Source organism: Pygocentrus nattereri, chromosome 3, assembly GCF_015220715.1.
Source record: "Pygocentrus nattereri isolate fPygNat1 chromosome 3, fPygNat1.pri, whole genome shotgun sequence".
Classification (NCBI taxonomy): Eukaryota; Metazoa; Chordata; class Actinopteri; order Characiformes; family Serrasalmidae; genus Pygocentrus; species Pygocentrus nattereri.
In genome coordinates this window covers 20,427,496-20,451,105 of record NC_051213.1, presented here as the reverse complement: position 1 = coordinate 20,451,105, position 23,610 = coordinate 20,427,496, and the positions used below count along the sequence as shown (strand labels likewise).

The following is a 23,610-nucleotide window of genomic DNA, read 5'->3' as shown; positions in this document are numbered from 1 at the left end:
TGTGGAGTAGGTGGGTGTGAAATACTCCTTTCTGAAGAATCCTACTCATTCTTTTACTGTGGTGGTGGTGAGAGGAATCAGTTGTCTGGATGTCTACAACACATATAGGTAGCTAAAATATATTTACTTTTTTTAAGGTGAAACATCTGGTGAACTTACATCTGGGTTTTGAAGTGTAATATTGATAATAGTAAATCAGTGGTAAATCTGAAAAAAAAAAGTTTTCTTAAGGAACTGCCTTGCCATATAACCTCTGCATGTACCTCTACTACGGATGGATTTTAAAACATACGTTTGAGGCCAAAACTACCTATTCTAAACTATTCTAAAACAGCATCTCTGGCATCAGACTGCATGTTTAGTAACCGTTATTATATAGTTCAGCCTTTGGAAGAATTAAACACCTCAGATGTCTTGTTCCTATCACCACTACTCGAACAACTTTTTAAAATAGAAATTCCCCTTTAAAATTTCACTTAAGTACCAATACTTCTACATGAGTGTGAGTTTCGACGAACCTCCGCAGTTCAGTACAGATTTAACTAGGAACTTAGTTATAACTACAATTCATTTAAAACGGGTAAACGCACTAAAAATTAACTGTAGCTCAATGAAAAGTAGTTCAAAAGCAGTCCTGTCACAGATATTCTGATTAAGTAAGTAGCCTGAAAAAATGTGAAAGTACTGAAAAAGTTCAAAACACATCGAAACGGTCCTTTAACTGATGCAGTGCCGGTGAAGATCAGTAACAAAAGATAGGCTGCCTATGCAAATCCGGCCGCCGTGATTGGCTGAAGGAAAGCCGTCAATCGTCTGGCGACTCTACTATTTTTTCCCCCTCTCTCCAAAAATCAGCTACTGAAGCAAGAACTTTCCGAGCGAGCGGCGAGGAGCAGAAACTGACCGACAGGGATTTACCGTGCCTGGACTGAGCAGCAGTGGATCTCCGATTTACCGCCACTGTGGTTTTAACAGAAATCTGGTTAAGTGAAGTCTTTGTTGGCAGACCTGCTTTATTTCCAGATACACGGACACAAAGAAACTTTAAAGCGAGAGCATCATGACTCAGTTCAACAAGGGACCAGCCTACGGATTATCAGCTGAAGTTAAGAGCAAGGTAAGGTGGACCTGCTGTGAAGGTCATCAAGTATAGAATAAAACAAAATCACAGACACGGGGGTCTTTCTGTACTTTAACGTGCCCGTGTGACGTCCTTTCATCCCCACGGCGGCAAACAGCGAACCTAGCTTTCACCTTCAGATGTAGCGGGATACTTTACGAGGTTTCAGCGCTTCGTGTTTATAAATGTTCTACTTTCTGAGCACTTTTTCCAGGCGAAGCGCTGAGTTACACTGCAGTGAAGTGGCAGAGGAGGACTAACTGATTTTCACACTGAGGGAAACTAGAGAGATACAGAGGAAAGTAGGCAGCTCGTTCTTTCACTGAGACTGCTAGCTTTAACGGTGCCACTCACAAATATACATCTAGACAGAAGTCTCGTCTTTTTTTTCGAAGCTTGGGGTTCAGTTTCAGGGCTAGCAGGGCTGCAGTGTCGATCCATATGTCGATTTTTCACTAGTAACCTACTTTTTAATGTGAAGGTCGAAACCTCAGTAGTTTTATTTCAGTGTGGCTTTGGTGATCTTAAGTGTCAGGGTTTTTTTTTTTTAATGAATGGAAGAAGACCCAAATCTCATTGTCCATGTCCATGGGAGGAGCCGGCGGGTGCCCCCCCCCCCCATCCCAGTATCCTAACACAGAGTGCTAGGCCATAGAAAAGAGCTGCACATCAGGAATTTAACACGTTCGGCTTCACATTCCGTGCTTGTGTGAAAGTCATGGTCGCCGTTTATCAGCGCTTTTCGGTGTAATGTATCTGACAGAGCCTTTGCCTATGTGCCCCACCATAAAAGCGCCGCTGCCTATATGCCCCACTGTCCTGTTTCTGGTTGGACTTCACATGTTGGCTACTGAAGAATATGATCATTCAGTTAGCACTGCAAAATGGGGGTCAGTACACTGACTAAATGGGCAGTTTGTTGAGAAAGAGAGAGGAATGTCTTCTAGAAGTCCATAAAGATGACCTCATTGGCTGGTTCAGGGCTTGGTGAGGGAAGAGGTAAAGCACCAAATTATGGGTTCTCTGGAACTTCATACACAGAACACTGATCAGCTTTACTAGTAACAGTGAACATTTCTCAAATAACTTGCTCACTCAGTATTTTACAGCCATTGTTCTGCTAGCTTCCGAACAAAAGTCTGCAGTATTTTAAGCACAGGAATGCTCTGCATTCCTGAGATGTGACGTTTACTGGAGCCTAGAGGTTAATGGCTCCATTGACAAAAGGACTTCCATGTAGGGGTGGGTGATATGGGAAAACATAACAAAAATACGAAAGCCCACCACTAGTGCCACTTTTTAAAAGTGCTATCAGAAACTATGAACACAGTGATTTTTTTTTTTTTTTTTTTTTTTTTAATTCAGTGCTTCACTACATTAAATACAAATAAACAGGACTAATTATTCTGTCTTTATAACGAAACATGTAATTTGTCAGTGTTCCTTAAGTACTGATTATAACCACGTCATTCTTAGTGAAGCATAGCGAGTTGTAATTTACCACAATACTGGGGCATATTGTCACAGTGCGCACTCCTGCGTCCGTACACGTCAGACCAACGCTAGACCCACACTGCCAGACCACCTTTCATTAACACACAGTAAATGAGTCCTAAGGAAGAAGTAACTTCTTGATATGTAATGATTTATTTTTATTTTTGGGGAAGCACAGTTAAGCTGTGTAAGCTGTGGCTCCACTGGTTTACCTCGTGTGGTATCTCTGAACCATGTGGTCCAAGTTTTGCTGCCAGGCTCTTGGCACACTTTAGTGTTACATAATGCTAAGTAGAAAACCATTGCTTTTGTGTTTCACTCTTTTTTTTTATGAGAGCAGAAAGCTCACTCTCGTAAAACCTCTGTTAAATCTAAGGATAAAGCACCATTTAGTTTAGCCGAAATGTTTCTTGAGTCACAATATTTTGTATTTGGGGGGGAGGGAGGGGGGGGGAGGTTTCATATGGGTAAAGGTTAACTAAATCAGCCACACGTCTACAAGACTAGATATTTACTTTTTTTGTTTAAACAAATGTTGGAATTTGTAAGAAGCCTAAGCAATGTGTAACATTTAGCTATTAATGGGGAAAGTAGTAAGTGTTGTGCTACAGTTTATCGAGTTGTGTCTTTTGGGACATTTTTAAAGAGAGAGCTTTGTGAGTAAGAACTTTGGTAAAACCTGGATTCATTAGCAGCAAAAGAACATCCTTCACAGGATTTTAATGGGTCAGGAGTTTTTCTGAGACTTATTGGTCTCGTTCCTCTAGTTTCAGTACCAGCTTGCTTTGCTGAAAGCCGAGTACTCATTGGTGCCTGCGTGCTCTGTTTTCTGACTTTTTGAAAGGTGGGAAGTAAGCGGAGGAGGCTAAGACTGTTTGACATCGAAGTCAGATATTATTTTGTACAAAACTTCTCTAATGGTGCTAAATCTCATCCCTGCCTGAGCATAATCACTTCTGTCTTTCTAATGCTGTTGTTTCTTTTATTAGTATAAGATTTCAAGGATGACTGAGATGGGAAAAGGGGAAAGGATGCTTGCAGCGTAATCATGACCTCTTGCCCCCTTCTCCGGTTATGCAATAATTTAGTTAAGGGTCAGTCATAACAGGCTTATTGCCAACACATCATAGCCAGTTAATCACTTAACACAACTGGCACACTGCTGGTATTATTCTGCCAGATTTATTTAAGAGGACATTAATGTTTCTGCTTTGTCACAAGTATTCCTCTTATTCCACAGTTATCAGCTCTCCACACACCAGGGGGGCTCTTTAGGCGCAGGCTTGCACTAATGTTTGCCTTTTGGTGGGTGGGTTGTTGAGACAGTCGGTACACTGTCCAGAGCAATGCATAGTGTCTGTCTGAAGTGACAGTGTTTTAGAGAATAAAGCCAGATGTGAAGGAATTAAAAGTGTATACTGTACCATTATGATCATTAGTTTCTAAAAAATTAGTATCTTAGTTCCCCAGTTTGATCATTTGCAACCCTCCAAAAACTCCTCTAAACAAAAACTCCTCTCAAGAAAAATATCCAGTTTGTTAACCGTGTAGTCATTAACATTTGAAGGCAGTAGCAATTAGATTAATTTCACTCTCAAAGATTTTCCCAGATTTATGGTATGTATCAACAGGGATTTCAGCAGATATTCTTGGATTTGTCTCAAAAATCAATATACCTTAGTTTGTCTCTAGCCTGGGAAACTGCTCTTTCTCCCTGTGGTAAATTTACATGTATCATTGGCATGCTCATCCATCTTACTCTCTGACTGTCCTCTGTAAGCATGTTCCTCTTGAGACTGTGGAGCAGAGTGCCCTGGAGAAGAGCCAAAATACAGCTGAATGGGCCTCTGAAAGGTTTCATGGTTTTCATGTAACCACACCAGGTTAAGCCGGCAGCCATGGCCCATTTCTCCCTAATGCCACATTCCAGCCAGGACTTTGCCGTAACCCACCTTCGTTGACACACAGTTTGTGCAGATGGGGAGGCAGGGCAGGATGAATGGTTGCTGCATTCCCTGCAATGTGCTGATGAGTAATATTTTTCTAGATTGGTTCAGTAGAGGGTTGCAGCTCTTAACCCTGTATTGCCATTTTGGGTAGGACAGGAAAGTCAGTTTCCTGAGGCCATTGTTGAGCTGTTTTTGTCTCCCACATCCCTTGTAGTACCCGCTGCCTTTTTGTGGGCTTTTTAAAAGATCTTGGGGCATTAGTTTTGAAGGCCAGGTACTCAACGTTATCTTGAGAATATGTTTTTTTTTTTTTTTTTTTTAAGTTCCTCACATATATCTGTTCAGCCCTGACATTCTGGGTGTTTAAGGACTTTTTGTTTTTGTGTTATCATTTATCCACTGACAGTGCAGGTCATGTTATGTCTTTGAGTTGCATTCATGTGTAAACAATGCTGTTTGACCTCACAAGCATGGTATGGCCAATCTCCTGCTTTACATGCTCTGCTGAGCATTTCGCTCACTGACTGGTGGTTAAATATTAATGAATACCAGCTGGGATACTTGAACAAGCCAAGTTGGTCATAGTTTCCATTAAGGATTTCTACATATCAATTTGTATGTGTTTTTTTTTTCCCGGGATCACCTTACTGTCTTTTAAAAAGGATGCTGATACAGAAAAGAAATATATTCTTTTCACCACATCTTGTAACTATTATTTTATCCTTGAAAAAGATGTGAGAACCCCAGTTAAAGGCGAGTTCTTGGTACGCTACACGTGTATTATTGATCTTTGTTGTTGAACTGATCATAGTGCAGACAGAAACTTCATGCTTCTTGAGCCCTCTTTGTGCAGATGTTTGTCCTGTTTTGCTCAGTCATCAGGAAATGCTTAGGATTGTGAAGGAGAAAAGTGAGTGGGAGGTCTACTCCTGCAGGACTGAATGCTAGTTTTCCTGATTTTTCTTCAATAACTTGCTTTAATGACTTGGTCAAAAAAGAAGAGCTAGATTGTGTTGTCTTTTTTTGTTTTTTCCCCCCTCCTCAGTCATTGGCATCTTCCCAGAGGACAACTTCTGGAAGAAGTTAGGAGAGACACAGAGAAATTCTGCCCCATGTTTTTTTTTCCTCTGCTTTTGAGAGGAGTGTCTTTCTCTGCTAGTCTCTTCACCGATTAATTTCTAAATGAATTGGCTCTGCATGTGCACTGTAATTGTCTGAGATTCCAAGTTCATGTTGACGTTTCACAACTCCATATTTGCCCTTTTGATGATGAGAGTTTATAAGGTTTGCCCTTTTGTCTATCATCATGTGAGAAAAGACTTTTTGACTGACCTCAAATTGCACAGAGGGAGTGACTGGGCCTATAGTGTGTTTTATTTTTTTATTTTTATTTTCCTGGTGACTGGCCTCACATTCCAGCTGCCAGGCTTTTGCAAGGGTCCAGAGATTCATTGCACTCCAGGCGTCTGTCCATTGAAAAGTGGGAAACATTTTCATGAAGGCCTCTGCTTGTGTGGGACGAATGTTTTGCATTTCTTAATATTACTCTCTTGGCCTTCTTGTCCTAGCCCGGTTGGTTGCAATAGGCCACTATCTGCACTGACAGGAATAATTTACGTGTGACCAAAAGGAAAAACTGAACAATGAAGTGAGGTGGAAGCCGGATATTTTCTCTCATGTCTTCTTTTTCATCTCTCTTATCTTGTGATAGTTGAGACAAATAGAAGGTGCCACTGACTTTTTTAAAAAGGACTTTCTAACAGGAATTTTATTCCTTACACCAAACATAGATATTTACATTGAAAGGCTTCATTGCATTATGTGTACAGTGTAAGTTGATTTAGCTGCACTCCTAGGAGTGTATGGATATGCTTGATGTCTCTGTAAATAAGTGGCAGCTGAGAGGGACTGGGTAGGAGTAACGCTGATGACAGCAGGCAGTGTGCTGAAGGCCATGTGGAGTGCTCCATATTTAATGAAGGCTCCTGCTTATCATGTTTAGGCTGCAGGGAGTGTGAGGAAACTGCTCCAGGGTAGGGGCCTTCAGCTCATCTACTTTACTCCCAGGGATCTGGCCCAATCTCTAATGCTACAATCCCCACGGGCCCTCCCTTTCACTCTGGTCTGAGGCCTGATAGCTGTATCCGCTTTGTCAATGGAGGAGCCGACTCTGAAAGCTGTCCTTGAAATGGCACACCAGAGATAAATGTCATTTCCTGGGTTTTGTCTTGAGGCTGACTTTAGAGTAATGTTAAGTTAGATTCAGTATGCATTCTGTTGTACTGGGGTTAAAACGAATTTCTTTTTATTATTTACTACTATTGTAGTAATTTACCCTGTGTTATAATCCTGTCTTGAATTCATATCCTCCTGCCTGAGAAGAGCAAGTGTAGTGCTCATAGCTGGACTGCAGACCTTCACAGTTTGTAGCATTAATTTTTCATTTTAGTAGTAAGATCAAGTGTCATACATGCATGTGAAACTATTAGAAACAGAACCTAGCAAACAACCTTTCAATGCTTATGATTCACCATCAGAATTTACATTCTGTTGTTAAGAAAAACAAAAGAACAGGCCAAGCATTGCCATAATTTGATGAACTAAATAGCACTGAAAGTGAACCTGTAGAAGGTGTAAGAAGTTTGATTTCTGTGCCAAATCAACATTTTTTGCCTTTAATGTTTCTCAAAGGCATTTGTGTCCTGAATTGCTACATCTGGTGCTGATCAGTGGATGTGATTTTGCTGAGAATGAATGATAAAATGCAATTGTGTAATCACCCTCTGCAAGCTGTGGGTGAATACCAATGCTGGGATCATGTCTTGGCTGCATCTCCACTGGAGATTCAATGTGTGTAATATATATTTATATAATAATAATTACACACTTTGAATCTCCAGTGGAGATGCAGCCAAGACACACACATATATATATATATATATATATATATATATATATATATATATATATATATATATATATATATATATATATATATATATGTGTGTGTGTGTGTGTGTGTGTGTGTGTGTGTGTGTGTGTGTGTGTGTGTGTGTGTGTGTGTATGTTTCAGCTCTAGGTGTAGTGACTAATGTGCACGTTTTGTCACTTTCTTGTTTAGATTGCACAGAAATATGATCTTCAAAAGGAGGAGGAGCTTCGTTTCTGGATTGAGGAGGTGACGGGCATGCCCATTGGAGACAACTTTCAGAAGGGCCTGAAGGATGGTGTCATTTTGTGCGAGTAAGTTCATGTGATCATGTCATTTTGAAAGAATTTGAGAGTTTGTATGTGTGTGTTTTGATCCCAGTGCACTCGGTGTCATAATGTCCCAGGGGACTGCAGCACAGCTGAAATGAAGACTGCCTTTCAGCTCAGTGCTATGTAATCTGCCCATAGCTTGTGGCATAGAGAGGGCGCTGACTCAGCTTGCATGGCTGACCGATCGGTCAAGCAGTCATTCATGCTGCAGTGTCCTATATGTGTAGAGTTAAAGACATTATGATTATGCTCATCCTATTATGATTGTTTTTTGTATAAAATAGCTTGTATTTTGCTTTGGTTTTGGAAGTAATAAGAATGCTTGTGTAAGGTTTATCTCTGTCATTGTTTCCTTTTAGGTTAATAAACAAGCTACAGCCAGACTCCATAAAGAAAATCAACCACTCACAATTGAACTGGCATAAGGTAGAGTGACTGCTGCTGCTGTGTTCCACCCAGTAGAGATCTTCTGTTGTTAAACATGTGCAGTGTCCTGGAAAGTGGGGATATAGGTCTAGAAACAGTGCAGTAATGGTCATACAGATCCAAAGCCCAGATAGCTTTGCATGGTGTTATGGGAACAGATAGACCCATTCATCAAGTCTTTACCTCATGCGCTAACACCAGTCTTTCATCTGGCTATTACATCCCGATGGGGTTACTGAGAAACAGCCCTTACTGAGAAATGCTCTGTTTCCTTCCCTTAGCTGGAGAACCTTGGGAATTTCATCAAAGCCATTTTGAACTATGGCTTGAAGCCCAATGACATCTTTGAAGCCAATGACCTCTTTGAAAATGGGAACATGACTCAAGTCCAGACCACACTCCTCGCCTTAGCCAGCATGGTATGTTCTGACCATTTATCATTTCTCCGTTGCCTTTTACTTTAAAGGCCATGTTTCAAACACAAGGGCCAAACTATTTTAATTTTCTGTTAACATTCGCCCATTTCACAATGTGCTGTACTACAATCCCCAGCATGCACTGCAATGTAATGTTCACAACCCACCCTGCCCACCAACAACAGTCTAAGGGACCACAATTCCACCACACCAGTCACATCACTAAACACACTAGCTGCATTGAAGCTTCAGTTCAACATATATAAACACTTGGCTCAACAGCATAGAAAGTGGTCCCAAGAATTAATCAACTTCCAGCAAAGAAAAGATTCCAAGTGTCTAGTTCAAGCCTATAAGTATATTTCCAAAAGTATTCACTCACCCATCCAAATAATTGAATTCTGGTGTTCCCGTCACTTCCATGGCCACAGGTGTATAAAACCAAGCACCTAGGCATGCAGACTTGCTTGCTTGCTTCTACAAACATTTGTGAAATATTGTGTCACTCTCAGGAGCTCAGTGAATTCCAGTGTGGTACTGTGATAGGATGTCATCTGTGCAACATGTCCAGTCATGAAAGTGCACAAATCAAGGTCCATAAAGACATATGTCCAAGTTTGGTGTGGAAGAACTTGACTGGCCTGACCTCAACCCGATAGAACACCTTTAGGATGAATTAGAGCAGAGACTGCGGGTCAGGCCTTCTTGTCCAACATCAGTGTCTGACCTCACTTCTGGTCAAATATTTCCATAAACATACCCTAAACCTTGTGGAATGACTTCCCAGAAGAGTTGAAGCTGTTATAGCCGCAAAGGGTGGGCCGACATCATATTAAACCTTATGGATTAAGAATGGGATATCACTCAAGTTTATATGCCTGTGAAGGCAGATGAGCGAATACTTTTGGCAATATAGTGTAGGTAGGTTTAAAAGAGGTTTAACAGTTAGGTATACTACATATGCCTATGTTATGCTGATGACATTTTGACATATTTTAAATAACAAGTGGCCAGTTCAGGTTACAGCAAGATGTTATGTAAAAAATGTTATAATAACATGGGAGTTCTGTGGCCCATAAATTTGTTGAGATTTTTTTAATATTGTCCTTTCAACGGTTATGTTTGACACCTGCTTCAAAGGGGGGTTGTGCTGTATTTGTGTTGCTTGCAACTATACATGTTGCTGTGTTATTAAAAGTAGTTTTATTACCATTTTACAGGCAAAAACCAAAGGCATGGACATGAAGGTTGACATTGGAGTGAAATACGCAGATAAGCAAGAAAGGCACTTTGATGAGGAGAAGATGAAAGCTGGTCAGTGCGTTATTGGACTGCAGGTTGGACATGTACCTTTTTTTAAAAAATTCTTATTCTATCAGATTGATCTCTATTATGTCATGTTATTCTTGCAAACATGGAAAAAGTTATGCTGTGTGACATGTTTTCAGATGGGAACTAACAAATGCGCGAGCCAGGCTGGCATGACTGCTTATGGCACACGGAGACATCTTTATGACCCAAAGACACAAGCAGACAAGCCTTATGACCAGACCACTATTAGCCTACAGATGGGCACTAACAAAGGAGCCAGCCAGGTAGGCCTGCTTAAAAAATCTAAGAGATACAGTTGCAGTAGAAGCAAAGGTGAAAAAAGCTTAATGAATTGCACTTCGTTACTATACTCAAGTATTATTTTGGAAGATTTGCAAATACAAAAACATCTTGGCTCCATTGCTCCATTGCTCCATTTTAATTTCATTTCACAAAAATACAGTTTCTGTTTGCACCTGTGAAATGCAACTTTATTAAGTTTATATTGTATCTGAGCTCTGTCCTGAAAAATCTGAGCATACTGCTCAGTTTTGATCAAAATATCTGATTTTTAAAGTTCATTACTAATTTCAAATGGAATTTGTTTAGTATGTGTGTTGCTGCCCAGTTTTGATTCATCGCATTAGAATAGTCCTATAATAATACTCAGCAGCGTAGCATTTTAAACTGAAAATTTTGGCATTCCTCTCCTGGGTTTGACTGCTCTTGTATACATGCATTTTATATGTAGAGTATCTTCCTTCTAGGCTGGCATGTCCGCCCCAGGCACCAGGAGAGACATTTTTGACCAGAAGGTTGCAGGGCAGCCAGTGGACAACTCCACCATCTCCCTGCAAATGGGCACCAACAAAGTAGCCTCTCAGAAGGGCATGAGCGTGTACGGGCTGGGCAGGCAGATCTACGACCCCAAGTACTGTGTCAACCCCACAGATCCCATCATCCATGCAAATGGAAGCCAGGGCACTGGCACGAACGGCTCTGAGATCAGCGACAGTGACTATCAGGCAGAGTACCAGGAAGAGGAGTACCAGGGTAGCTATCATGATGAATACAGCAGCCACTACAATGACCAGGGCATCGACTACTAGGGAGAGCTGCACTGTTAGTCGAAGCAGTATTAATGCAGTATATATTAACAGAGCAAGTCTTTTGCTATCCTCGCTAGTCTTCCTTTTGTATTGAGGGATGAGAGAAAAAGTGTTATCCTTACGCTTATCCCCGCCAAACCCTTCTCGGTTCCTTCCCTGTTTTTGAGAGGCAGAGTTTTAAATCAGTCATAGTTAACTAGCAATGGCAAGATATCTAAAATCTGCTGTCTTAAGATTCAGAACATTCATTTGAAACTCTGTTTATATGGTTTTTTATGAAGTATGGAGAACTGTGAAGAAAAGATTTCCCATTTTTACTATGCAGTGTTTGACCAGTACAACTCTATCTTTTTAATACCCCGTGAGGCAGATATTTCTTAACGGATTGATTTTTGTGCATCTCAGAGTGAATCAGTCTTACCAGATTTAAGGTTCACCAGCCAAACTGAGCTCTACTCCAGCCTAAAAGGGCTGAGGATGATATTAAAGGTGTGTTAGAGTAAAAATGGGCAGAAAATGGACCGAAAGCCTTTTCAAGTCATTCCATTTGCCTTTCTGTATCACTGGAAGCTTGTACTTTTTTCCTAGTTTTGAAACGGCAAGGCTTTGGTGCTTTTTAAAGAGTTACTTCATTAGACTGGATGACCAAAAAGCCCTTTTAGTTTCCTGCTTTTATCAAATAATTTTATTTGTGCCATAATCTCTGAAATGTTCTTATAAATTCCTCTCCCACTGTATTTATTGCCATTTTTTCATATAAACTGTTCCTCTGTTGTATGGTTCTTTTTATGAATAAATTGTATGTTACAAATAAAGCATTTAATGACTTGGTTCTCCAAGCATTTCTATTTGTAGAATGGTGGTGCGTTTTTTAAAAATATTTTCTTGAATGTTTTTGGTTTGTCAAAGCCTAGTGCTTTCAAGACCTTCTATAAAATTGCAGTTGATACTGACGAATGAAATCAGTTATTTTTCCAGTCAGTAAGTTAGAGTGATGGTCTACAGTTGTCCTGTAATGCTGAAGTGTGGCTTCTTGAAGGGCCTGTGATTTCATTAGCTGGCACAAAGCTTTTATATATTTTATGAAGGCGATTCAGAATGGCACAGAACCTTAGATGTGCATTCAATCTGTTTAAAGTAGTACAGTAGAGTCATAAATCTTCTGTTTTTGAGGCTACGCTCAGAGGATGTTGGAGGGCTTTTGGAAGCTGGCCCTTGAGCCTATCGTCCATGGTTTCTGGAAATGGTTATATAACTTATTTGAGTGGAAAACCAGATTCAAAAGTAGAGAGACTGTGCATAAAAGTCAATGGAGATAAAATTGCATCGTGTGCTTATACATGCATCATACTCTGACAGTTTGAGGTTTAAAATGAATTACTGAAAAGTTAACATTTTGGCTTGTGTTTGTTTATACATTCTAGAAGTATACTTTCTGTGCTGCGGTTCTTCACCAAGATCTTTCAGTCGTGTCGAGTAATGTGCTCAAAATGCTGTATTGATGGCTCCAGAGATCTGAGCCGATAAACAACTATAGGGGGGCTGGGTTCAGCCAATATCCACAGCATGATCTGGAATGTCCAACAAACCAGTGAATTTAATTAAAGTTGCCAGGCCTTATTTTCCAGCTGTGGTTTTGGTGTGATGACGAAAATGCTGAAGGAAAGAAGGAATAACATTCCTTAGCTGTCAGAAGTGATGGATGATGGCTTTCTTTCTTTTTGTTTAGGCACCTTCAAATTCTCTTTCTAGAGGTAACAAGACATCTGCAGTGGACGTGATATTTAGAGACATTACATCATAGCATCTTGGAGTGCATGTGCAAATCTGTTTAGACTATAAATAAAAAGCAAGATCAGCTAAAATCCCTAGCTATTAAACTGTCTTGGAACGTTTAAAGTAATGTTTATGGATAAATGTCACTATCCAAAAGAGTTCTGTTCCTCCAGGGAAATGTTCTGCCTTTCACATCTTCTGTTAACATCAATGTCAGATCAGATTTACCAGGACCTGGTAGTCAGCGAATTTCCCAAAGTGAAACCAAATGAGGAGAGAATCTGCTGGGACAGTGGCTGAATGACCACTGCGCTTCATGTAGAAGGCTATGGCATTCATTCAAACACTGCCCCCCCCTTCACTCCACAGCCGAGGAATAATCAGTGCTTTGTGCAAGCTGTGGAATCCGGGACGAAAACGCAAGACTCAATTATAGGGAAGGCCCAAAAAAAAAAAAAAAACAAGCCTGTAAGCCTGTTACCGCAGCAACCACTGTGGGCCTTTAAAGGGAGACAGAAACCTAACCAGTCCTGCTGCATAGCACACAGTACAAAGCATTCAATCCCAGTCCTCCCTCACTGCTCAGGGCCAAAAGCATGTTCAGCCTCCACTGCACCAAAGCCTGCTGATATACAGCGTGTACTGAGCTGTATTCCAGAGGAATCTATCCCCAGCACTGCATCTGAGCAAAGACTGGTGATACGTTATCCTTTGTGCCTCTGGATATTTGCGTGGTTTCTTCATTAATAATAATATAATTGCTCTTACTGCTGAAAACCTGGGGTATGATTACGCTAAACCATTCCACAGGACAACTCTGAACATCAACAGATACGGGTTCAAAATTAGACCAAAGGCCTCTTTAGAAAAGACAAAGTTTCTCCTATCTGCCGTTAGTCAATTGATTTCACATTTCTTCAAGTACTCTCTTCTCTCTGAGAAACATGATAAAGGCATTCAGCAGCCTAGCAGCACAACATGGATCCAAAGACAATAGTGAGTGGGACTGAACTAAATCTGTGAAAACAGTTTCAGGGCTGCAGTCTGGACTTTATTAGCAGATTGCTCCTGCTCGCTGCTCCTCAGGCCGTAACTCACAGCACCTCAACCTAAGCTGAGAAGAAGGGATTTGGATGGGAGTGAGGAGATGAGAGAAAAGAGGAGTAGAGGACAGGGAATGAGGATATATTTGGCTTCAGGCAGACACACAGAGAGGGCGGAGGGGGTGAGAGGGAGGGAAGTAGGGGGGAGTGAATTTCCTGGAGCTGACGGCTGCTGATCACAGTGAGATAGAGGCCCCTTGCTGGCCAATGCTGGGCCTGATCCAAGACCTGTGGAAATGCCTAAATGCCTGGAGGAAGCCTCTTTGTCTCTGAGAGACTGCAGCCCCAATAGATGCTGGTACAGGCTCTGGCACAAAAAAGACTTGCTAATATCTTTGTAAGCGAAACTATTTGAAGCTAGTTTTTTATTTGTTTTACTGCTTTATTACGTCTATTTTTGTGAGTGCTGCCATGTCCTCATTGATGTGTTCAAAATGTATTAACTATTCCAGAAATCTTTGTCACTGATGCTATAGGTTTTTCCCTTTTCAGTAACATTTTGTTGACTTTGATTTGGTTTTTAATGTTCACACTGAACATTCTGTTGCTTTTTAACAACAACCAAAGATCCCTGACATCCAAGACCTCCCTGCATGCCTGTGGACATCCAGCAGGACACTTAAATTCCCTTGTCTCAGAAAGTCTACAAATTTCTCCATAAATAAGGCACTCTGTGGTATAGAGTACTCTCAACTCCAATTCCAAACCAGAGGCCTCTGGCTATCCTCCCTTATGGCCCAGATAGCAAGCGAGGGAAATGGCATTGTCTTGTTTATAGGAGGAGCAGCTTCTGAGAGGTTATACAGTAGAGTGGTATGCCAAACAGTTATTATTAGCTGAGAGGTGTGTCTTCGTGCTTTATATTAACCTGAAACATCTGGGTGTTGAATGAGAGTCGTTGTGTGTCATTATCTATGAATTGCATGTTGTTCAGGCCCAAATTAGACCTAATTATCTTGGAATTGACATCCAGTTAGACAAGGCCACATTCATGGTCAGCGTGGTCTCATGGCAGGGAAGTGAAAGAGAACATAAGTTCCACACTTAGCAAACACCATCCAACAAACAAGTGACATCAGCCTACGAACAATGGAATGTTTCTTCAGAGTGTTGTGGAGCTGTGGATATTTCATCTCAGCTACTAAAAAGGAGAGGTAAGAATTCCACTGTTTTACAGCCAATTAGTCAACTAGCCTGTCCTCTTCACATAAAAACTCTCCAGCAGGCCTGAGACATAAACACTTCTGGAGGTTACGTCACAGTCCTGTGGAAGCACACAGCAAAACCGACAAAAGGAAAAAAAATCCTACGATTTAATAAAGAACTACTCGTTTTGTAAAGGGCTCTGTAAACTCTGAGTGGTTGTAATCTATCAGTGGATGTCATCTTATAGGGTGTAAATGTCAGTTTTAGGACAAAAGCAAGTGTTTGAGACCTGGGGTATTATTGCAGGCACTCAATTGTTGTAAATGTTGTTGAGGGAAACCACTAAACGGTGAGGAATTTTCAGCAGAGTGCACATAGAAAATTCATGGCTCCTGTCCAGCAAGAGAACCATAGATGTATACAAAGCCTGAGACCCAGTCAGCCATGGTTAAAAAAGCCATCAATCTTAGCTCTTGCCAAAATAATCCACAGTAAACAGTAGAACCACCACTTGTGTTTTTTCTTGACACCTTTCAACAGTGGGCAATGTGTTCCCTCGCACAAGAACCTTCTTGAACAGGTTTTGTTAATGAAGAATTCTGCTGGAGCTTTGCGAGCTCAGGGTTCTGACTAACACTGTGGAAACATTAAGTAACTTTCCTCATAATGTGTATTCTTTTTTCCTTTATTTCTCTTCCTCTTTCAGAAGCACACAAATACTCTTAGCAAACATGGTTCTAAAGAACCGAAAAGTTTTGCAAAGTACCAACAATGGCAAACAAACACACACAAACAAACAGAAATGTTTGGATTGAGTACCACCTGTGTTTGTTTGCTGGGAGAATCTGCAATGTCCTCCATTCACTCTGGTTCAGTTGACTTGCTGATTCTTTTTCCAGACATTCTTAATACAACCGTAAACTTTAGAATGTTGAGGTTTGTTGAGTAATGTTTATTATAACAAGATTATAATGGGTATAAGATTATATATATATAAGATTCAAATATTGGTACCACTGGTAGTCATGAGCAAAATCAGCTGTAAAAGTATTTTTAACTACTTAACTTTTTGATTATTCATTCAAAATATGAACAATCGAACCTTTGTTTAAAGTATAATGATTGAAAGAAAATTATATATCTTGCCAAGAAAAAAAAAATCTTCAACCTATGTGTGCCACAATTACTGGCACCCCTTGAAATTCTTTAAATTTCACCCCTTTAAATTTCCATTTATAATTTATGTGTTTCTAAGTTCACCTGAGTGATTAGGGACGTTTAATTGGTCAGTCATGACTTCCTGTTTCACTGGGGAATGTATAGGAGATGACACACAGGCCAAATGCTTTCAGCCATCCATCATTATGAGAAACACCAGAGAAAGAATGACCACCCCAGTCCCCTGACCTAAACCTCACAGAAAACCTGTGGGATGAACTGAAGTAGAAAGTTTTTTTACAGCTTGTTTTGCTCATTTTAATCAAGGGTGCAAATATTTATTTTGAAAACGTACCTTTTTCACAGCAGCCATTAAATGCAGTTTTTGGAGGTGCCTCAGTTGATTTACAAAACTGGTAAACTTGCTTTCATTATTATGCAAAAAAAATACTATTTTTGGAAGCGGTACACAATTTTTCTGTATGAATAAAGCTGCAGTTGTGCTGTCTGTTTTATCTCAGTATGGCTGTCTTTGTGGAGAGCTGCAAATTGTTTTCAGCACCTGGAGGGGGGCCTCCCCTTTCACCCCTCATCGCTCACTAGCAGTCGCTACATTTCACATAAATGTTTGTGATTAAAGCTATCTATTTCTTTTCCATCTGCACTAGGGGATCTGCAGAAAGAGGCTACTACAGAACCCTGAAGAACCCTCTTTTAACAAACTCACTAATATCCTCTCGATCCTTGAAAAAAGTGAGTTAGACTAAACAGTAAGCTGTCTATAATTCTGGACCTGTTTTTATTTTATAGTGGAGCATTCCACTGACCTAACAACGACACTTTAGAGGAGTTGCTCATTTACCAGACTCTATTTAGTCACCTGCCCTCACACGTCAATGAAATAGTTGGACCAGTAAAATGAGTCACGTACAGTGCAAGCCAATGAATCACAGACAGATCCATCCTAAACCTTTTCTAAAGCAGGTTTTCAGATAAAAACGTACCATATCTAATTGATTTTGCACCAGGCCCTTTTTATGAGTGTTGTACAGCCTTTTTGATGCTATATAGAATGTAAGAAACAGTATAGAACAGATTCTCCAAAGAAATTTGAAGTTTTCTTAATTTTGCTGGACACCGACGAAAAGGTCATGCAATGATTTAGCATCTAACTATTAGCCATGTATCCGCGGATAGGCCAGTGCCCTCACTCTCATTTCTCTCCACTGTCATCCACTCAGTAATGTATGTTATTGTATATGGTGTAAACCTTTCAACCTCTATTCAGTTAAATTAAACAGACCTGAGCTAAGCTATAAAGCTAACTGATTTAGCATTCACAGCAAATTATCTCTGTACTTTTACACCCACACCAGTTGTGCAAAGTCTTTATGTAAGTTTGCATGCATTACTAGACATGACACAGCAAAGCCTGTAGATGTAACATAATGACAAGTTCCTCTTAATCAGAACCATGAATATCTAAAGAGAAAATAAATTGCAGAGGCTTTAGGCATCACTCATTTCAGAAAAACACCACCACGCACCATGGTAAACACAAAGCGTCAGAATAGGCATGGAATTAAGCACTAGCAGAAAAAGATTCAACTTCTACACTTCCAACTCAAATAAATATATAAATAAATGAAATAATAATGATACATATACAGGTATCCATACACAGTGCCTTTCAGTATAGAGTTGGCTATTCCTTCAAGAACAAATACAAGAGTTAATAATTTAAATACGCCCTCTGTGTCCTAGAGTTTCTTGTGCGCTGCCAAAATCTCCATCTAATCCAGAGATTAAAAGTGGGAGATGTTAATCTTTTGGTTTGAGGGAAAACGCAGAGATCCAAAACAACATCAAAACAAAAAACACCTCTCCATTGCTCACAGGCGTATAGCCGCATCGTCCCTGTCGGCCCTTTTCCAGAATGTTTGTGCTATTCGAGGTCACTGTCTGTTTCCTCAGGATGCTTCTGGATCAGGGCGCGGAAGAACAGAGGAATGAGTAAAGACAGAGTGTGGAAAGATAAAGATGAAACACACATGTGACCATGAAGATGTCTCCGGTTTACAGCTGTGTTTCCGTGGCATCTGGCCTAGAGGGAGTGGCTAATCAAAATCTATTTTTTCTTGAGGTTAGTTGGAAAGATTGCTATCAGAGGGATATTGCTGTGTTACTGGGAACAAGGTAGTTTCAAAAGTATTCTCCAGGGCATTATTCATGTTATCTTCTGTAGCTCAGACAAAGTAAGAAATGGTTTTCTTGACAGATTGTTGATGATCTGTTGGGGTTCAGCATATGGCATCAATAGCAGAACCATCTCCTCCCGCAAGGCTTGAAGTGGTATGTAGTCTCTAGACTCCTCCTTTCTATAGACAAAGAAGCAGCTGACAAAAAGTCAGGCACAACACATGAGTGTGTGCAATGGTTATGACCCTCCAGGTAACGTTTCTGTTCCTGCCCTTTCCTATTAGGAAATTACAAGTAGACAAATGGATCAATGCAATTTCTGACTCTTTTCATGGAGTAAAAACCTCAGTAAAGCAGTTCTGCTAAATCTACACAGCAAGACTGACTGGTAAAGGGGCGATGCGACCTACAGTTAGCACTGAATATGTTATTTGCCTTGTTACGCAGTATGCAGCAGTGCAGCATTGCATCCCTCAGGTCCAGCAAATTCACAGAATTTACCATTTTGTATCCTTTCTATGTTATTGGCTATAAGTGTTCTCTCTCTCTAAAATATCCAGTGTGCATTACATGAATACAGCATATATCTCTGCACCCCCCTGCTAGAGTAGCCACTGACATAGAAGCTAATAAAAACAAATATGATACATTCGGCTTCCTAGCAGCAATCCTAGCTATCATGTTTCTTTCAGAAAAAAAAAAAAAAAAAAAAAAAAAAAAAACAGGTAGCCCGCCTCCAAGTATCTGCTCCACAGCAATTTAACTAAAGTTCCTCCCACCTTCACTACACAGCATCTGAAGGACCCACCAATGACAAAATAGGTTTTTATTTTTTTCTTTTAGAAAAATAAGCTGTTGAGATTACTTGTAATTGAGTTTTAACCTCTCAAAAATGATCTTAATAGAAAGTTTTAGTTATGAAACTGTTTCACATTAGTTGTGTTTGAGTGTAACAGTGAAAGCTTGTGTATAGAAATAGGACAAAGGTAATAGATGACATCTGATATGAGAACATCATACTATACAGAGCTATAGCCAGCACCTTCCTTAGATCATGTTTTGTTGTGTTTATGATTAGAATTTGTATACGGCAAGGACTGGATCACTGAAAAAACAAGCTTATATAATCTTCACCTTTAGCACTAACATAGCTGATGAACCAAGACATAATTAATGTCCAAAGTTTGCTTTTTAGTTTTGCAGCAGAGCTTTAAGGCTGAAATAATAGAGGCCTGTGTCATCCAGAGATCTTTTGAGTGGCTTAGACGTCCATTACTTATAAGCTTTAGCGTCGTAGCTTCTGACAAAGAGGAAAGGTTCAGCAATCAGACACGTTTTGGGTGATCAACTATGTGGTAAATGAGAAAATGCAAATGAGATTTTTCGGTGAAGCATTCCTTTAAATGCCTTGAGCCAGCTTTTTTATTTAATGTACACTGTCTGCCCTCTGGTGGTCGGCAAGAGTAATTAGGAACTGTGGCCATTGCCAGGATGACCAAGTTTCATCAAGTTTCAAGTTTATTTCACATTTGCACAACATGTCAGGACATTTATGCATTGAAATGCTTGTGGTGAGGCTCAGATAATCACTCTACAGAAAGTTAATAAGTAAAAGTAAAATATAAAGAACAAATTGAAATATATTAAACATACACAATATATAGAGAAAATATACACACAATACAGAGAAATATAGAGAATTATACACAAAATATAGAGAAAATATACACCAAGTATAGAGAAAATATAGAGAAAACATACACAAATTATAGAGAAAATATACACAAAATATAAATATATATATAAACAAAATATACACAACATATAGAGAAAATATACACAAAATAATATACACAAAATATAGAGAAATATAAACAAAATATACACAAAATATAGAGAAATATAAACAAAATATACACAAAATATAAAGAAATGTCACGATTGGCCCCTCCTAGTCCTGTCCATGTATTCATGTTTTGGTTTAGCCCATGTGAGTTTGTTTTGGTTTAGCCCCCTAGTTTCATGACTCCATCCCTGATAGGCTCCACCTGTTCTCCACCTGTCCTTTGTTACCCTTATGTATTTAAGCTCTGTGTTTTCTGGTCTGGTTACTGGTCTTTGTTTGAATCTCTGTCTGTGATTGTTTATGCCTGTGGTCAATTTGTCATGTCTGTCTCTCCTGCTCTCAGTATTGGCCGTTTGAACCTGGACCTTTAGACTATGACCCTGGATTTGTCCATAATAAAACCCGCTTATCTCAGAGCATGCGTCCGCCTCCTCACTCCCCATCACAAGAAAATATACACAAAATATTGAAAAAATATAGAAAAAACACAATTATAGAGAAAATACACACAAAATATAGAGAAATGTAAAAAAAATATACACAAAATATAGAGAAGATATAAACAAAATAATATACACAAGATATAGAGAAAATATACACAAAATATGGAGAAATATACACAAAGTAAGTAAGTAAGTAAGTAAACATTTATTTATATAGCACTTTTCTAAGCACAGCTACAAAGTGCTTCACAAACAACAAGTACTAAAAATAGAATGATAAAACAAAACAGATACATATAACTATAAAAACAGTACAGCTATATTCATAAACAACATAAAACTGACATAAAACCATAAAAACAATGCAGCACTATCCAATAAATAACAAAAGCATCACCTGTGACCAAAAGCTAATGAATAGAGATGCGTTTTGAGTCTTCCTTTAAAAATGTCCTTTGATTCAGCTAGTCTAACATCCAAAGGCAGAGCATTCCACAACTTGGGGGCATACACAGAAAAAGCACAATCTCCCTTTCGTTTCCGTTTTGTCCTAGGGACCACTAAGAGCCCCTGACTAGATGACCTTAGTGATCTGGTACTAGGATACGGTGATAATAACTCTGAAATATATTTTGGCACATCACCGTGCACCGCCTGGTATGTTAAAACCAAAATTTTGAACTGAATTCTAAAAACAACAGGCAACCAATGTAGAGATGCCAGTACAGGGGTAATATGCTCCCTTCTTTTAGTCCCGGTAAGTACCCGGGCAGCTGCATTCTGAACCAGCTGCAGCCGTGCCATTACCCCTTGATTAAGACATGTAAATAGTGCATTGCAATAATCAAGTCGTGATGATACAAAAGCATGAATGATCTTCTCTGTGTCCTGGAAGGAGAGCATTTTCTTGATTTCATACAAAACATACACAAACTATAGAGAAAATATACACAAACTATAGAGAAATTATAAACTAAATATGGAGAAATATATACAAAATATGCACAAAATAATATCCACAAAATATAGAGAAAATATACACAAATATAGAAAAATATACACAAAATATACACAAAATAATATATACAAAATAGAAAAAAATATGGATAATATATACACAAAATATAGAGAAAATATATGCAAAATATGGAGAAATATACACAAAATATAGAGATAGTATACACAAAATATACACAAAATAATCTACACAAAATATAGAGGAAAATATAAACAAAATATAAAGAAATATACACAAAATATCCACAAAATATAAAGAAATATACACAAAATATAAATAAAATAATATACACAAAATATAGGGAAAATATACACAAAATATAGAGAAAACATATACAAAATATATAGAAAATATAGAGATAATATACACAAAATATAGAGAAATAAACACAAGATATAGAGACAATATACATTTTAAAGTGACTTAAGTGAGTCTGTGTCATTGTTCTTTAATGAAGACTTAGTGTTAAAGTGTTATTGTCCATAGCAGAGATATGATATAATAATAATGCTGACTGAGTGACTGAGTGACTGAGTGAAATGGTAGTTGGGGACGGACCCAGAGCTTCACAGCTTGTTCAGAAGCCTGACAGTCTGTGGATAGAAACTGTTCAATAACCAGGTTGTTCTAGCCTGTATGCTACGAAATCTCCTGCCTGATGGCAGGATGGTTAACAGAGAGTGTGCTGGGTGATGCTGTCTGACCGGATCTTTTTGATCTTCCTGAGGCAGTGGGACTGGTAGAAGTCCTGTACGGCTGGTAGTTTGTTGCCTATGATGGCTTCTGCTGTCCTCACCATGCCTTTTAGGGCCTTGTGGTCACAGGCAGTGCAGCTGCTGTACCAGAAAGTGATGCAGCCTGTGAAGATGCTCTCTACGGTGCATCTGTAGAAGTTGGTGAGGGTCTGCGGAGGCAGACCAAACTTCCTCAGCCCATGCAGGAAGAAGAGATGCTGACGGGCAGACCTCACAATAGTGTTGGTGTGGCGGGACCAGGTGAGTTCATCAGTGAGGTGTATGCTGAGGGACTTCTGACTCTCTCCACTTCAGCTCCATTGAAGAATAGGGGAGAGTGACCACACCCTGCTGCTTCCTGTAGTCCACGATCATCTTCCTTTGTTTTGCTGATGTTGAGACAGAGATTGTTGTCATGGCACCACTCTGACAGAGCGCTGACCTCGTCTCTGTAGACTGTTTCATCTCCATCAGTGATGAGGCCTAGGATGGTAGTGTCATCAGCAAACTTGAAGATGATGTTAGATGTGTGTTTGGCTACACAGTCATGTGAGTGCAGGGAGTACATGAGGGGGCTGAGCACACATCCCTGGGGAGCCCCTGTGCTCAGAGTTAATGTGGAGGAGAAGCTGTTTCCAACTTTCACCACCTGGGGTCTGCTAGTCAGGTCCAGTATCCAGTTGCAGAGATGAGAGTTCACCCCAAGTCCATGAGCTTAGGAATGAGTTTGGCAGGGATGATTGTGTTGAATGCTGAGCTGTAATCTATGAACAGCATTCTTATGTGCTCTTTCTGTTCAGGTGTATGAGAGCCGTGTGTATTGTTAGTGCAATGGCATCATCTGCGGATCGGTTGGAGTGGTATGTAAATTGGTGAGGGTCCATCCTCTGAAGGTCATATCTGGCCTTCTTGTAGCTGCCTGGGTCACCAGAGTTGTAGGCAGCAGCCTGAGCTCTTAGTTTGGCTCAAACCTCAGCATTGATCCAGGGTTTCTGCTTAGGAAATTATCTGACATTAGATTTTTGGTACAATGTCTTCAGTGTGCCAGCCGCATCAACGAACATCTTCCAGTCTGCAGATTCAAAATAGTCCTGAAGTATG

General features: G+C 39.7%; 1 protein-coding gene across 1 annotated transcript; it reads left to right on the top strand.

Moving 5' to 3' along the window:
* The first annotated feature begins 850 nt into the window (after positions 1-850).
* cnn3a (calponin 3, acidic a) lies at positions 851-11,934 on the top strand. The gene is made up of 7 exons (XM_017700375.2): positions 851-1,117; positions 7,685-7,806; positions 8,184-8,250; positions 8,532-8,669; positions 9,887-10,003; positions 10,115-10,261; positions 10,745-11,934. Exons 1-7 carry the CDS (start codon positions 1,061-1,063, stop codon positions 11,084-11,086), a joined length of 990 nt encoding a protein of 329 aa, XP_017555864.1. The 5' UTR covers positions 851-1,060; the 3' UTR covers positions 11,087-11,934.
* The last annotated feature ends 11,676 nt before the right edge of the window (positions 11,935-23,610 follow it).

Coding starts and splice junctions, on each gene's coding strand:
- cnn3a (XM_017700375.2), top strand. CDS start 1,061: ATGACTCAGTTCAACAAGGGACCAGCCTACGGATTATCAGCTGAAGTT. Junction 1,118..7,684: donor CAGCTGAAGTTAAGAGCAAG/GTAAGGTGGACC, acceptor TTTCTTGTTTAG/ATTGCACAGAAATATGATCT. Junction 10,004..10,114: donor AGTGCGTTATTGGACTGCAG/GTTGGACATGTA, acceptor ACATGTTTTCAG/ATGGGAACTAACAAATGCGC.